General features: G+C 46.6%; 1 protein-coding gene across 1 annotated transcript in view; it reads left to right on the top strand.

Moving 5' to 3' along the window:
• Positions 1-15,837, top strand: part of LOC141221150 (microtubule-associated serine/threonine-protein kinase 4-like) — a 178,070-nt gene that overhangs the window by 141,677 nt on the left and 20,556 nt on the right. The window contains exons 19-26 of the mRNA XM_073666496.1: positions 22-154; positions 1,455-1,620; positions 1,727-1,825; positions 2,068-2,190; positions 2,335-2,444; positions 2,546-2,637; positions 3,034-3,170; positions 3,659-3,751. Coding sequence (XP_073522597.1) covers positions 22-154; positions 1,455-1,620; positions 1,727-1,825; positions 2,068-2,190; positions 2,335-2,444; positions 2,546-2,637; positions 3,034-3,170; positions 3,659-3,751 — 953 coding nt within the window. The remainder of the gene's footprint in view (positions 1-21; positions 155-1,454; positions 1,621-1,726; positions 1,826-2,067; positions 2,191-2,334; positions 2,445-2,545; positions 2,638-3,033; positions 3,171-3,658; positions 3,752-15,837) is intronic.

The following is a 15,837-nucleotide window of genomic DNA, read 5'->3' as shown; positions in this document are numbered from 1 at the left end:
AAACCATCTTCTCTTCCACAGCCTCCTGATTACATCTGCTGGACACATAAAAGTTACCGATTTTGGGATTTCAAAAGTTGGTGTCATGATACCAAAAACCAACACCTACAAGGAATTAGCGGAGGACATCACCAGGGAGTTCCTGGACCGTGAGGTGGGTAACACTTACAGGAATTTAGCTTGTTCTTTACAAATCTCCAAGGACCAAAGCAAAGAAAGACCTTAAATATAACTTTTAATAGATACATTTAAAAGCACCCATATCAATATATAAAGACAAAATCCATAAAATGTGGCGGCAGCAGTATTCTCCGATCGGGGTGTATTTATCTCCCGCGTCTGTCCACTGACTCATTGTGGCTATCTCCTAATATGATCCCCTGATGAACCCCAAATTAGGAGGGGGAGAAACGTGTTGGGACAATTTACAGATAAGTCCTCTGGTTACTGCTGACTAAAATGCTTTTTTGGCAACTTTTTTTTGTAATTCGCACACTGGATAATGCTCTGTCCCAACATTTGGACGTGTCCTGTGTAGATCAGTCCTGACTATAGATTAGCCAGGGGGATTTTGAGGTTGTCTATATGTACCGTCTGTCCTAGACTATTATCTTCATGCTCAATGTCATTATATAGGTGACTTGTTACTACTTTGGACATATTTATGTTCCTATATTTACCGTTAATTGAGCACACGTGCTTTTATAATATTGTTCTTGTTGCCCGTAATTGCCAGCACTAATGTACTTTATGTATCTATAATAGGCTTCTGAATGATGGTTTATATATCATACTGAATTGTGTATAGATTGGTGCATTTGATATCCTATCTGTACTAGTGGAACTACATTATATCAGCTTCCCTGTTTCCATATAATTGATACATTGAATATTGCCTTTTTTTCATTCAGCATGTTAGCAGCGACATGACTGTCTGCCTTTCATCATTATCTGTATATGTGTATGTCTGTCTAGGGGTGGATAGCGTCACGGAGGGAGTGCCGATGTGGAGGGGGGCGCCAAACCGATTAGCTAGGGTGTCAACCTCCACTGGCATGCGGGATCTCAGCCCATTTGGGATCTCTAGGGCAAGCCTGCATGTCAATTATCCTACGTTTATCCCACTACCCATATATTGTACATTTTATGCATTTTGTCTTCATATATTGATATGGGTGCTTTTAAATGTAGCTATTAAAGATTATATTTTAAGGGGTTTTCTTGGTTTTGCTTTGGTATTTGGTTAACTAATATACCCCATCTGTTCACCTTGCCTTTGGCATATGTTTTTTTTTCTTTACAAATCTCATCACACTATTGTGTCTTCTCTACATTCTTCATTTCTAGAGAACGTTTCCATTGATATTTTATCTTTTGTCATTGTGTTTTTATGGCGAGAACGTGTTATAATAACCATTTTATCATTTTCATCTTTATCTTCTGTTGTTTTCCAGTTATGTGGCACCCCATATTACATCGCCCCAGAGGTCATCCTCAAAGAAGGCTATGGAAGACCTGTTGACTGGTGGTCAATGGGGATAATCCTACATAAATTTCTCACGGGATCTGTACCATTTGATGGAGATTCTGTAGCTGAGCTTTATGACAGGATTGTCATTGGTAAGTGGAATGATCCGACCATTGCTTTGATCAGTTACATTGGTTTAGGTGTTTACTTTGCTTTAGCTTACAGTCCAGTAAAGAGATTTTATTTTCTGTATAACAGGCGACATAATTTGGGATTGTAATTCCGCTCCTACTCCCAATGCACAGAACCTGATTACTGAGCTGCTCAGAACAAATCCTGCAGATAGACTTGGGACAGGTAAGAGATATAATACTATTCATATTAGTATTAATATTCACCTATCACACTTATCACTCATGTCCTTGAGGATCAACACTTCTCTATCAGATTGTCCATTTCTAGTTCTCCACACTATGACTTTCAGTCTTCTTCCTTCATGTTGACTCAGTTATGTCATTAATTCAGATTAAGTTAAACTGTTCAGATGTGAAGCAATCTCTGACAATGTCCACATCACTTTTGTTTTGTTCTTTTTCCAGGAGGATCACTTGAGATCAAGAGTCATCCATTCCTGAGTGACTTAGATTTTAACAACCTTCTAAGTCAGAAGCCAGAGTACATTCCTCAGCTTGCCTCAGATGTGGACAACAGCTTATTTATCGGTAAGTAGAAGAAGACATCATCTAGACTAAGCGGCTGTTTGTCTTGTCTTCCATAAAATGTAATAATCAGTACCCACTAATATTGTGATAAATGACGCCTGTTTTATACTAACAACCTCTAATAATACTTCATTACTTTTGTAGATCACTCTGAAATAGACCATTCGGTCTCAGAGGATGAGGAGGGTACAAGTGAGAACAATGAGAACCTTGACTTCCAAAATTTTACATCATCTTCTGAAAGGCTTTCTAAAGTAAGTACCGTATGTGATCAATAAATCCAAAATATGTGAAACAAAAAAGACCTCTAAAAGTAAAAAAAAGTATTTCATATCTTGTTTTTGTCCATGTTTAGCTCTGTACCATCACTACCAGAACGATGAATGATGAGGACCAGAAGTCTCCTCCAGAGTGTACGCCAGCAACCAATACAAATATCTCAGAAATGTGAGTAGATTATGGGGTCATTAATGGGAGTTCCAGGCTGATATATATGCACAACACATAATATAGGACATAAATACCATAATATCAAATTCAGCCTCAATGATTAGCGGTCATTGTGCTTTTGGCTTCAGAAACCGTTGGTGATAATAGACCATAATTGCAGCCATTCACGCGTATTAGAGCTGCCCATACTGTAGGAGAGATGTAGTATTACATGCCAGCCATTATTGCTAGTTGTTTTTCGCTCTGATCCATAGAAGGTAGATTGGAGCATAAAACCTTCCTCACTATGACAGTCATATGTCCTATTAGGCCCTCTAGTCGGTGTTCTTCTAGTGAGACCACCCCTTTTATTCTGCATTGACTTGTGATTTACATGTTTTTCTTAAATCATAGAATGGGAGAGTTGGAAGTTACCTCCTGGGTCTTCTGGTCCGACCCCCTGATTCTTCCTGACAGGCAGAAAGAATCGCTTTCTGAATCTGATAGCGACAATGCTATAAACAGCTTGCCCTCCTCGTCCCCATCATCAGGTATGTATGTACAGCATCAAAAGGTGAATGTTGACTTCAAGGCTCAAATATTTGGTTTTTCTGTATTAGGTCTCCTATGTTGTCCAGGTTTCATGGATCCCAATTATTTTTTCCATGGGCCCATACTGTATTTCTATTTCCTTAATTTTATCCAGGAATTGTTTTCATGGATTCTGTAAAATACGTTTTAGCATCCAGGAACTCACTTCAATATAAGAAGACATCGTCTCCTATAGTAGAATATCGCTCATTAGTGATGCACCACGTGGCGGCACACAGGGCGCTTACTGCTCCATATCAGTGATACATCTAATGCCCCTCAGATTAGGTCATGAACGGTATATAGGACTTATTCTGTCCTAAAATAATGTAATGCCAGATTATCAGGACTATAGGGGACAGGACAAGAACAATTCTTCTATATACAGTACACAAAGCAGATCCTATAAGAATATTTCTTTACTGAGTTTTTTTTACTTTCTGATCAGAATTTACAACTGAAGAGGAAAGAAAATCTGAAATGAATCTGAGTATAGACCAACAAAACTCAGAAAATGGGAAAAAGGGGAAAAAGAGACGAGGTAAGTGTGAGAATCATCTCCATGTTGTGTGATGTTAGTGATGAGAATAAGTCATGGGGAGCAGATGTCATCTGTCAGTGATGGGATTGTCACATGTATGATGGCTGACAATGACCCCGGACATCTGTGTGAATAAGATTCCTCTGCTGTCCGGCCGGCCACACTGACCGCACAGTAGCATCATGTAATATGGAGTCCCATCACTTACACTGTATGTATTTCTCTTCTCTTAGGTTCCATCTTCCGCCGGATCTTATCATCCTGCCGGCGTGGACTATCTAGGGCTGCTCGCGCATTTGCATGCTGTCGCTGTTGCCCAAGTGTCATCTAAAAGACGGAAAAGCTCCGCATCTAGCGGAGTACAGCTGATCCACCATCACTGCTGGACCTGTAAAGAAGGACCTTCACCATCTACCTGTGGCCTTCTAACTGTAACACCTCTACCCGGACTTGTTTCGGTAATGCCTCTGTCACCAGGCTCCGCTCTATCCATACTGCTCGCCTGACTTGGCTTTTTTTACTGATCACCTGGTATCTGACCCGGATTTCTTCCTGACTATGATTTTGTCTACTGATTCTGTCCCTGATTTTGTTCATCCCTTATCCTTCTACCCTATCCCTAATAAAAAAAAAAAACAACTTCTATATTTATTGAGATTTTCTTATATCTATCAAACTTCACTCTGCATTCTGCTAAGCGATAAAAAATACATATTAACACTTCTGCTTTTAAAAGAATTTTAATTATAATATATATATATAGAGATCAGGGCTGGAATGGGATGAAAAATGAAAAAGCACGCCTGTCACACAAACCCCACCAGCCCACATACCAAATCACCGCCCCCCTCATCCCATTGAGGCACAATGAAAAGTTCAGCACATTTTGCTTTCTTGTTCATGCCCCTCACCACTCCATTATAGGGGATGTTTATTAAGCCACGTGTGAATGGAGCTGCAATGCGAATGATCGACTACCGCTCCATTCACCCAGAGCTCTTCAGATCCCTGGTTCTCGGAAACAGTGGGGGTCCCGGCTGTTGGACCCCCAGCAATCAGAAAATTATTCCATATCCCAATGATAGAGGACAATTTCCAAACTTCAGATAACCCCTTTAAACAAGTTGTTCAGGATTAATTTTTATTTAACCATAGGATTGTAGACATAGAAAATAATAAACCCATCAGTACTGACCCTCCCCAAAGCCAATGCCACCTCTTCTTCAGCAGAACAGGAGAAGTGGTACTGTGCAGTGTATATATACAGAATAATACAGATAGTGAGAATTACACCCAGTATACAGGACAAGAGAAGTGGCACTGTGCAGTGTATATATACAGAATAATACAGATACTGAGAATGACACCCAGTATACAGGACAAGAGAAGTGGTACTGTGCAGTGTATATATACAGAATAATACAGATAGTGAGAATTACACCCAGTATACAGGACAGGAGAAGTGGTACTGTGCAGTGTATATATACAGAATAATACAGATACTGAGAATGACACCCAGTATACAGGACAGGAGAAGTGGTACTGTGCAGTGTATATATACAGAATAATACAGATACTGAGAATGACACCCAGTATACAGGACAAGAGAAGTGGTACTGTGCAGTGTATATATACAGAATAATACAGATACTGAGAATGACACCCAGTATACAGGACAGGAGAAGTGGTACTGTGCAGTGTATATATACAGAATAATCCAAATAGTGAGAATTACACCCAGTATACAGGACAAGAGAAGTGGTACTGTGCAGAGTATATATACAGAATAATACAGATACTGAGAATTACATCCACTATACAGGACAAGAGAAGTGGCACTGTGCAGTGTATATATACAGAATAATACAGATACTGAGAACTACACCCAGTATACAGGACAAGAGAACTGGTACTGTGCAGTGTATATACTGTATATACAAAATAATACATACACAGAGAATTACACCCAGTATACAGGACAGGAGAATTGGTTCTATCCAGTGTATATACTGTATATACAGAATAATACATACACAGGGAATTACACCCAGTATACAGGACAGGAGAATTGGTTCTATCCTGTGTATATACTGTATATACAGAATAATACAGATACTGAGAATGACACCCAGTATACAGGACAAGAGAAGTGGTACTGTGCAGTGTATATATACAGAATAATACAGATACTGAGAATGACACCCAGTATACAGGACAGGAGAAGTGGTACTGTGCAGTGTATATATACAGAATAATACAGATACTGAGAATGACACCCAGTATACAGGACAAGAGAAGTGGTACTGTGCAGTGTATATATACAGAATAATACAGATACTGAGAATGACACCCAGTATACAGGACAGGAGAAGTGGTACTGTGCAGTGTATATATACAGAATAATCCAAATAGTGAGAATTACACCCAGTATACAGGACAAGAGAAGTGGCACTGTGCAGTGTATATATACAGAATAATACAGATAGTGAGAATTACACCCAGTATACAGGACAAGAGAAGTGGTACTGTGCAGTGTATATATACAGAATAATACAGATACTGAGAATTACATCCACTATACAGGACAAGAGAAGTGGCACTGTGCAGTGTATATATACAGAATAATACAGATACTGAGAACTACACCCAGTATACAGGACAAGAGAACTGGTACTGTGCAGTGTATATACTGTATATACAGAATAATACATACACAGAGAATTACACCCAGTATACAGGACAGGAGAATTGGTTCTATCCAGTGTATATACTGTATATACAGAATAATACATACACAGGGAATTACACCCAGTATACAGGACAGGAGAATTGGTTCTATCCAGTGTATATACTGTATATACAGAATAATACAGATACTGAGAATGACACCCAGTATACAGGACAAGAGAAGTGGTACTGTGCAGTGTATATATACAGAATAATACAGATACTGAGAATTACATCCACTATACAGGACAGGAGAAGTGGCACTGTGCAGTGTATATATACAGAATAATACAGATACTGAGAACTACACCCAGTATACAGGACAAGAGAACTGGTACTGTGCAGTGTATATATACAGAATAATACAGATACTGAGAATGACACCCAGTATACAGGACAAGAGAAGTGGTACTGTGCAGTGTATATATACAGAATAATACAGATAGTGAGAATTACACCCAGTATACAGGACAAGAGAAGTGGTACTGTGCAGTGTATATATACAGAATAATACAGATACTGAGAATTACATCCACTATACAGGACAGGAGAAGTGGCACTGTGCAGTGTATATATACAGAATAATACAGATACTGAGAATGACACCCAGTATACAGGACAGGAGAAGTGGTACTGTGCAGTGTATATATACAGAATAATACAGATACTGAGAATTACACCCAGTATAATATACAGAATAATACAGATACTGAGAATTACACCCAGTATACAGGACAAGAGAACTGGTACTGTGCAGTGTATATATACAGAATAATACAGATAGTGAGAATTACACCCAGTATACAGGACAAGAGAAGTGGTACTGTGCAGTGTATATATACAGAATAATACAGATACTGAGAATTACATCCACTATACAGGACAGGAGAAGTGGCACTGTGCAGTGTATATATACAGAATAATACAGATACTGAGAATTACACCCAGTATACAGGACAAGAGAAGTGGTACTGTGCAGTGTATATATACAGAATAATACAGATAGTGAGAATTACACCCAGTATACAGGACAAGAGAAGTGGTACTGTGCAGTGTATATATACAGAATAATACAGATACTGAGAATTACATCCACTATACAGGACAGGAGAAGTGGCACTGTGCAGTGTATATATACAGAATAATACAGATACTGAGAATTACACCCAGTATACAGGACAAGAGAACTGGTACTGTGCAGTGTATATATACAGAATAATACAGATACTGAGAATGACACCCAGTATACAGGACAAGAGAAGTGGCACTGTGCAGTGTATATATACAGAATAATACAGATACTGAGAATTACACCCAGTGTAATATACAGAATAATACAGATACTGAGAATTACACCCAGTATACAGGACAAGAGAAGTGGTACTGTGCAGCGTATATATACACAGAATAATACAGATACTGAGAATGACACCCAGTATACAGGACAAGAGAAGTGGTACTGTGCAGTGTATATATACAGAATAATACAGATACTGAGAATTACATCCACTATACAGGACAAGAGAAGTGGTACTGTGCAGTGTATATATACAGAATAATACAGATACTGAGAATTACACCCAGCAAACAGGACAAGAGAAGTAGTACTGTGCAGAGTATATATACAGAATAATACAGATACTGAGAATGACACCCAGTATACAGGACAGGAGAAGTAGTACTGTGCAGAGTATATATACAGAATAATACAGATACTGAGAATGACACCCAGTATACAGGACAGGAGAAGTGGTACTGTGCAGTGTATATATACAGAATAATACAGATACTGAGAATGACACCCAGTATACAGGACAGGAGAAGTGGTACTGTGCAGTGTATATATACAGAATAATACAGATACTGAGAATTACACCCAGTATACAGGACAGGAGAAGTGGTACTGTGCAGTGTATATATACAGAATAATACAGATACTGAGAATTACACCCAGTATACAGGACAAGAGAAGTAGTACTATGCAGAGTATATATACAGAATAATACAGATACTGAGAATGACACCCAGTATAATATACAGAATAATACAGATACTGAGAATTACACCCAGTATACAGGACAAGAGAAGTGGTACTGTGCAGTGTATATATACAGAATAATACAGATACTGAGAATTACATCCACTATACAGGACAAGAGAAGTGGTACTGTGCAGTGTATATCTATATATATAATCGTCTTATCCCGTCTGTCTGTCTGCCTGTCTGTCTGTCTGTGTGTCTGTCGGTGTGTCTGTCTGTCCAGGAAATCCCGCGTCGCTCATTGGTCCGGCAGCGGCCAATCAGCGCCGGGGGATTTCTAAAAAAAAGATGGCGGCCGTTAGCGGCTCATCTGCGGGACGGAGCTGAGCGGCGATGCAGCCGGGAGATGAGTGCCGCGAGGCGCTCATCTCCCGGCCGGCAACAGCAGAAGGAACCCGACCGCCGGACCCATCTGCGGGAAGGAGATGCAGCAGGGAGATGAGCAGCGCGAGGCGCTCATCTCCCGGCCGGTAGCAGCGGAAGGACCGCCGGCGCCGCTGACCTCCATGCGGAAGGGAGGACCGGGGACCAGCGCTGCGGGTCGGGATACTTCTGCTGCGAGCGCCCGTGATGTCCCGGGTTCTCGCAGCGTAAGTAGCCGCACAGGCAGCGCCGCTCCCCGGTCCTCACCAAGACGATTCGATGATTGGTCGGGGTCTTCGGACCCGACCAATCACTGATCTTTGCGCAAAACTTAAACACCGCTGTGCTGATTGGTCGCCGACGCTGCCCGCGACCAATCACCGATTTGGGCGCCAAATTTAAATATCGGCCGCGACCAATCACCACAGCGGTGTTTAAATGTGGAGCCAAGATCGGTGATTGGTCGCGGCCGATATTTAAATTTGGCGCCCAAATCGGTGATTGGTCGCGGCCGATATTTAAATTTGGCGCCCAAATCGGTGATTGGTCGCGGTCAGCGTCCGCGACCAATCAGCACAATAGTGTTTAACTTTGGCGCCAAGATCAGTCATTGGTCGCGGGCCAAGACAGCGACCAATCACCGATTTGTGCGGCAATTTTAAATAGCGTCCGCGACCAATTGGATGTCAGCGCCGCTGCCTGTGCGGATACTTCCGCTGCAAGAACCCGGGACATGAGCGGGCGCTCGCAGCAGAAGTATCCAGATTTGCAGCGCCGCTCCCCGGTCCTCCCTTCACACCCTAGCCACTGATGTCCCCACTGTATCCGCATGGTGTTACAAAGGTCCGGAAATTTGTGTTAAAAATCGCTGATTGGTCGCCAAATTTAAATATCGGCCGCGACCAATCAGTACAGCGGTGTTTAAATGTGGAGCCAAGATCGGTGATTGGTCGCGGCCGATATTTAAATTTGGCGCCCAAATCGGTGATTGGTCGCGGGCAGTGCCAGCGACCAATCAGCGATTTTTAACACAAATGTCCGGACCTTTGTAACACCATGCGGATACTGTGGGGACATCAGCGGCTAGAGTGTGAAGGGAGGACCGGGGAGCGGCGCTGCGGGTCGGGATACTTCTTCTGCCAGCGCCCGCTCATGTCCCGGGTTATCGGAGCGGAACTATCCGCACAGGCAGCGCCGCTGACATCCATGCGGCTATGGTGTGAAGGGAGGACGGGGGAGCGGCGCTGACATCCAATTGGTCGCGGACGCTATTTAAAAGTGCCGCACAAATCGGTGATTGGTCGCGGTCTTGTCCCACGACCAATCACGGATCTTGCCGCAAAAGTTAAACACTACGGTGCTGATTGGTCGCGGATGCTGCCCGCGACCAATCACCGATTTGGGCGCCACATTCAAATATCGGCCGCGACCAATCACCGATCTTGGCTCCACACCGCTGTGCGGATTGGTCACGGACGCTATTTAAATGTGGCGCCAAAATCGGTGATTGGTCGTGCCCAGCGTCGGCGACCAATCAGCACAGCGGTGTTTAAATGTGGAGCCAAGATCGGTGATTGGTCGCGGCCGATATTTAAATTTGGCGCCCAAATCGGTGATTGGTCGCGGGCAGCGTCCGCGACCAATCAGCACAGTACTGTTTAACTTTGGCCGCAAGATCAGTGATTGGTCGCGGGCCAAGTCGGCGACCAATCACCGATTTGTGCGGCACATTTAAATAGCGGCCGCGACCAATTGGATGTCAGCGCCGCTCCCCGGTCCTCCCTTCACGCCCTAGCCGCATGGATGTCAGCGCCGCTGCCTGTGCAGATACTTCCGCTCCGAGAACCCGGGACATGAGCGGGCACTCGGAGCAGAAGTATCCCGACCCGCAGCGCCGCTCCCCGGTCCTCCCTTCACACCCTAGCCGCTGATGTCCCCACAGTATCCGCATGGTGTTACAAAGGTCTGGACATTTGTGTTAAAAATCGCTGATTGGTCGCTGGCGCTGCCCGCGACCAATCACCGATTTGGGCGCCAAATTGAAATATCGGCCGCGACCAATCACCGATCTTGGCTCCACATTTAAACACCGCTGTACTGATTGGTCGCGGACGCTATTTAAATGTGCCGCCAAAATCGGTGATTGGTCGCGCACAGCGTCGGCGACCAATCAGCACAGAGGTGTTTGAATTTGCCGCCAAGATCGGTGATTGGTCGCGGCCAGCGCCAACGACCAATCAGCGATTTTTAACACAAATGTCCGGACCTTTGTAACACCATGCGGATACTGTGGGGACATCAGCGGCTAGGGTGTGAAGGGAGGACCGGGGAGCGGCGCTGCGGGTCGGGACACTTCTGCTGCGAGCGCCCGCTCATGTCCCGGGTTCTTGCAGCGGAACTATCCGCACAGACAGCGGCGCTGACATCCATGCGGCTAGGGTGTGAAGGGAGGACCGGGGAGCGGCGCTGACATCCAATTGGTTGCGGCCGCTATTTAAATTTAAATGTGGCGCCAAAATCGGTGATTGGTCGCGCCCAGCGTCGGCGACCAATCAGCACAGCGGTGTTTAAATGTGGAGCCAAGATCAGTGATTGGTCGCGGCCGATATTTAAATTTGGCGCCCAAATCGGTGATTGGTCGCGAGCAGCGCCAGCGACCAATCAGCGATTTTTAACACAAATGTCCGGACCTTTGTAACACCATGCGGATACTGTGGGGACATCAGCGGCTAGGGTGTGAAGGGAGGACCGGGGAGCGGCGCTGCGGGTCGGGATACTTCTGCTCCGAGCGCCCGCTCATGTCCCGGGTTCTTGCAGCGGAAGTAGCCGCACAGGCAGCGGCGCTCCCCGGTCCTCACTAATACGATTCTGCTCCCCGCTCCTCACCAATACGATTCGCTGATTGGTCGCGCTCTCCACACCCGACCAATCAGTGATCTTGGCGCTAAAGTTAAACACCGCTCTGCTGATTGGTCACGGCCGCTGCCCGCAACCAATCACCAATTTGGGCGCCACATTTAAATACTGCTGTGCTGATTGGACGTGGACGCCGGACGCGTCCAATCAGCGAGATTGGCGCCAAGTTTAAACAATGCTCTGCTGATTGGTTGCGGACTCCAGCCGCGACCAATCAACGAGATTGGCGCCAAATTTAAGCAACGCTCTGCTGATTGATCGCGGTCGCTGGCTGAGATCAATCAGCAGTATTGACGCAAAATTTAAACACCGCTCTGCTGATTGGTCGCGGTTGTCGGCCGTGACCATTCAGCAGTATTGGCGCCAAATTTAAACCTCACTCTGCTGATTGGTCGCAACCACCGGCCTCGACCAATCTGCGTTTTTTGTGCCAAATTTAAACAACGCTCTGCTGATTGGTCGCGGTCGCCGGCCGCGACCCATCAGCATTATTGGTGCCAAATTTAAACCCTGCTCTGCTGATTGGTCGCGGCCGCCAGCCGCGAACAATCAGCGAGATTGGCGCAAAATTTAAACACCGCTCTGCTGATTGGTCGCGGTTGTCGGCCGTGACCAATCAGCAGTATTGGCGCCAAATGTAAACCTCACTCTGCTGATTGGTCGCAACCACCGGCCGCGACCAATCAGCACTATTGTCGTCAAATTTAAACACCTCTTTGCTGATTGGTCGCGGTCGCGACTAATCAGCGATTTTGGTGCCAAATTTAAACACCGCACTGCTGATTGGTCGCGGCCGCCATCCGCGACCTATCAGCGAGATTGGCGCCAAATTTAAACAACGCTCTGCTGATTGGTCGCTGTCGCCGGCCTCGACCAATCAGCGATTTTGGCGCCAAATTTAAACAACGCTCTGCTGTTTGGTCGCGGCCGGCGACCAATCAGCGATTTTGGCGCCAAATTTAAACCCCGCTCTGCATCGCTCTGCTGATTGGTCGCGGTCGGCGGCCGCGACCAGTCAGCAGTATTGGCGCCAAATTTAAACACCGCTCTGCTGATTGGTCGCGACTAATCAGCGATTTTGGTGCCAAATTTAAACACGCTCTCCAGTCTTCACTAACACGGTTCGCTGATTGGTCGCGGCCGCCGCCCACGACCAATCATCGATATTTCCGCCAAATTTAAACACCGCTTTGCTGATTGGTCGTGTTCGGCAACCGCGACCAATCAGCGATTTTGGCCCCAAATTTAAACACAGCTCTGCTGATTGCACCCGGTCGGCCGCATACCTATTCTAGAATACCTGATGCATTAGAATCGGGCCACCATCTAGTCTATATATATAATCGTCTTATCCCGTCTGTCTGTTTGTGTGTCTGTGTGTCTATGTGTCTGTCTGTCCAGGAAATCCCGCGTCGCTCATTGGTCCGGCAGCAGCCAATCAGCACCGCGGGATTTCTGAAAAAAGATGGCGGCCGTTAGCGGCTCATCTGCGGGACGGAGCTGAGCGGCGATGCAGCCGGGAGATGAGCGCCGCGAGGCGCTCATCTCCCGGCCGGCAACAGCAGAAGGAACCCGACCGCCGGACCCATCTGCGGGACGGAGATGCAGCCGGGAGATGAGCGGCGCGAGGCGCTCATCTCCCGGCCGGTAGCAGCGGAAGGACCGCCGGCGTCGCTGACCTCCATGCGGAAGAGAGGAAGGGAGAGGCGCTGCAGGTCGGGATACTTCTCCTGCGAGCGCCCGCTCATGTCCCGGGTTCTCGCAGCGGAAGTAACCGCACAGGCAGCGCCGCTCCCCGGTCCTCACCAAGACGATTCGATGATTGGTCGCGGTCTTCGGACCCGACCAATCACCGATCTTGGCTCCAGATTTAAACACCGCTGTGCTGATTGGTCGCCGACGCTGCCCGCGACCAATCACCGATTTGGGTGCAACATTTAAATATCGGCCGCGACCAATCAGCACAGCGGTGTTTAAATCTGGAGCCAAGATCGGTGATTGGTCGCGGCCGATATTTAAATTTGGCGCCCAAATGGGTGATTGGTCGCGGGCAGCGTCCGCGACCAATGAGCACAGTAGTGGTTAACTTTAGCCGCAAGATCAGTGATTGGTCGCGGGCCAAGACCGCGCCCAATCACCGATTTGTGCGGCACATTTAAATAGCGGCCGCGACCAATTGGATGTCAGCGCCGCTCCCCAGTCCTCCCTTCACACCCTAGCCGCATGAATGTCAGCGGCGCTGCCTGTGCGGATACTTCCGCTGCGAGAACCCGGGACATGAGAGGGCGCTCGCAGCAGAAGTATCCCTACCCGCAATGCCGCTCCCTGGTCCTCCCTTCACACCCTAGCCGCTGATGTCCCCACAGTATCCGCATGGTGTTACAAAGATCCGGACATTTGTGTTAAAAATCGCTGATTGGTCGCCGGCGGTGCCCGCGACCAATCACCGATTTGGGCGCCAAATTTAAATATCGGCCGCGACCAATCACCGATCTTGGCTCCACATTTAAACACCGCTGTACTGATTGGTCACGGCCGATATTTAAATTTGGCGCCCAAATCGGTGATTGGTCGCGGACAGCGGCCGCGACCAATCAGCAGAGCGGTGTTTAACTTTAGCGCCAAGATCACTGATTGGTCGCGTGCGGAGAGCGCAACCAATCAGCGAATCATATTGGGGAGGAGCTGGGGGGCGGAATCGTATTAGTGAGGACCGGGGAGCGCCGCTGCCTGTGCGGCTACTTCCGCTGGGAGAACCCGGGACATGAGCGACTGCTCGCAGCAGAAGTATCCCGACCCGCAGCGCCGCTCCCCGGTCCTCCCTTCACACCCTAACCGCTGATCTCCCCACAGTATGCGCATGGTGTTACAAAGATCCGGACATTTGTGTTAAAAATCGCTGATTGGTCGCTGGCGCTGCCCGCGACCAATCACCGATTTGGGCGCCAATTTTAAATATCGGCCGCGACCAATCAGCACAGCGGTGTTTAAATCTGGAGCCAAGATTGGTGATTGGTCGCGTCCGATATTTAAATTTGGCGCCCAAATTGGTGATTGGTCGCGGGCAGCGCCAGCGACCAATCAGCGATTTTAACACAAATGCCGCGACCAATCAGCAGTATTGTCGCCAAATTTAAACACCTCTTTGCTGATTGGTCGCGGTCGCGACTAATCAGCGATTTTGGTGCCAAATTTAAACACGCTCTCCATTCCTCACTAACACGGTTCGCTGCTTGGTCGCGGCCGCCGCCCGCGACCAATCAGCGATTTTGGCGCCAAATTCAAACACCGCTCTGCTGATTGGTCGCGGCCGCCATCCGCGACTAATCAGCGAGATTGGCGCCAAATTTAAACAACGCTCTGCTGATTGGTCGAGGCCGGCGACCGCGACCAATCAGCAGAGCGATGCAGAGCGGGGTTTAAATTTGGCCCCAAAGTCGCTGATTAGTCGCGTATGACGGCCACGACCAATCAACAGAGCGTTGTTTAAATTTTGCGCCAAAATCGCTGATTGATCGCGGCCGTCAGACGCAACTAATCAGCGACTTTGGGGCTAAATTTAAACCCCGCGCTGCATCGCTTTGCTGATTGGTCGCAGTCGGCGGCCGCGACCAATCAGCAGTATTGGTGCCAAATTTAAACACCGCTCTGCTGATTGGTCGCGACTAATCAGCGATTTTGGTGCCAAATTTAAACACGCTCTCCAGTCCTCACTAACACGGTTCGCAGATTGGTCGCGGCCGCCGCCCGCGACCAATCACCGATATTGCCGCCAAATTTAAACACCGCTTTGCTGATTGGTCGCGGTTGCCTAACGCGACCAATCAGCGATTTTGGCCCCAAATTTAAACACAGCTCTGCTGATTGCACCCGGTCGGCCGCATACCTATTCTAGAATACCCGATGCGTTCGAATCGGGCCACCATCTAGTATACAGAATAATACAGATACTGAGAATTACACCCAGTATACAGGATAGGAGAAGTGGTACTGTGCAGTGTATATAAACAGAATAATACAGATACTAAGAATGACACCC

Source organism: Phyllobates terribilis, unplaced genomic scaffold (genome assembly GCF_046119375.1).
Source record: "Phyllobates terribilis strain yellow unplaced genomic scaffold, ASM4611937v1 Scaffold_323__1_contigs__length_2155407, whole genome shotgun sequence".
Lineage (NCBI taxonomy): Eukaryota > Metazoa > Chordata > Amphibia > Anura > Dendrobatidae > Phyllobates > Phyllobates terribilis.
This window is presented reverse-complemented; position numbering and strand designations above follow the sequence as displayed.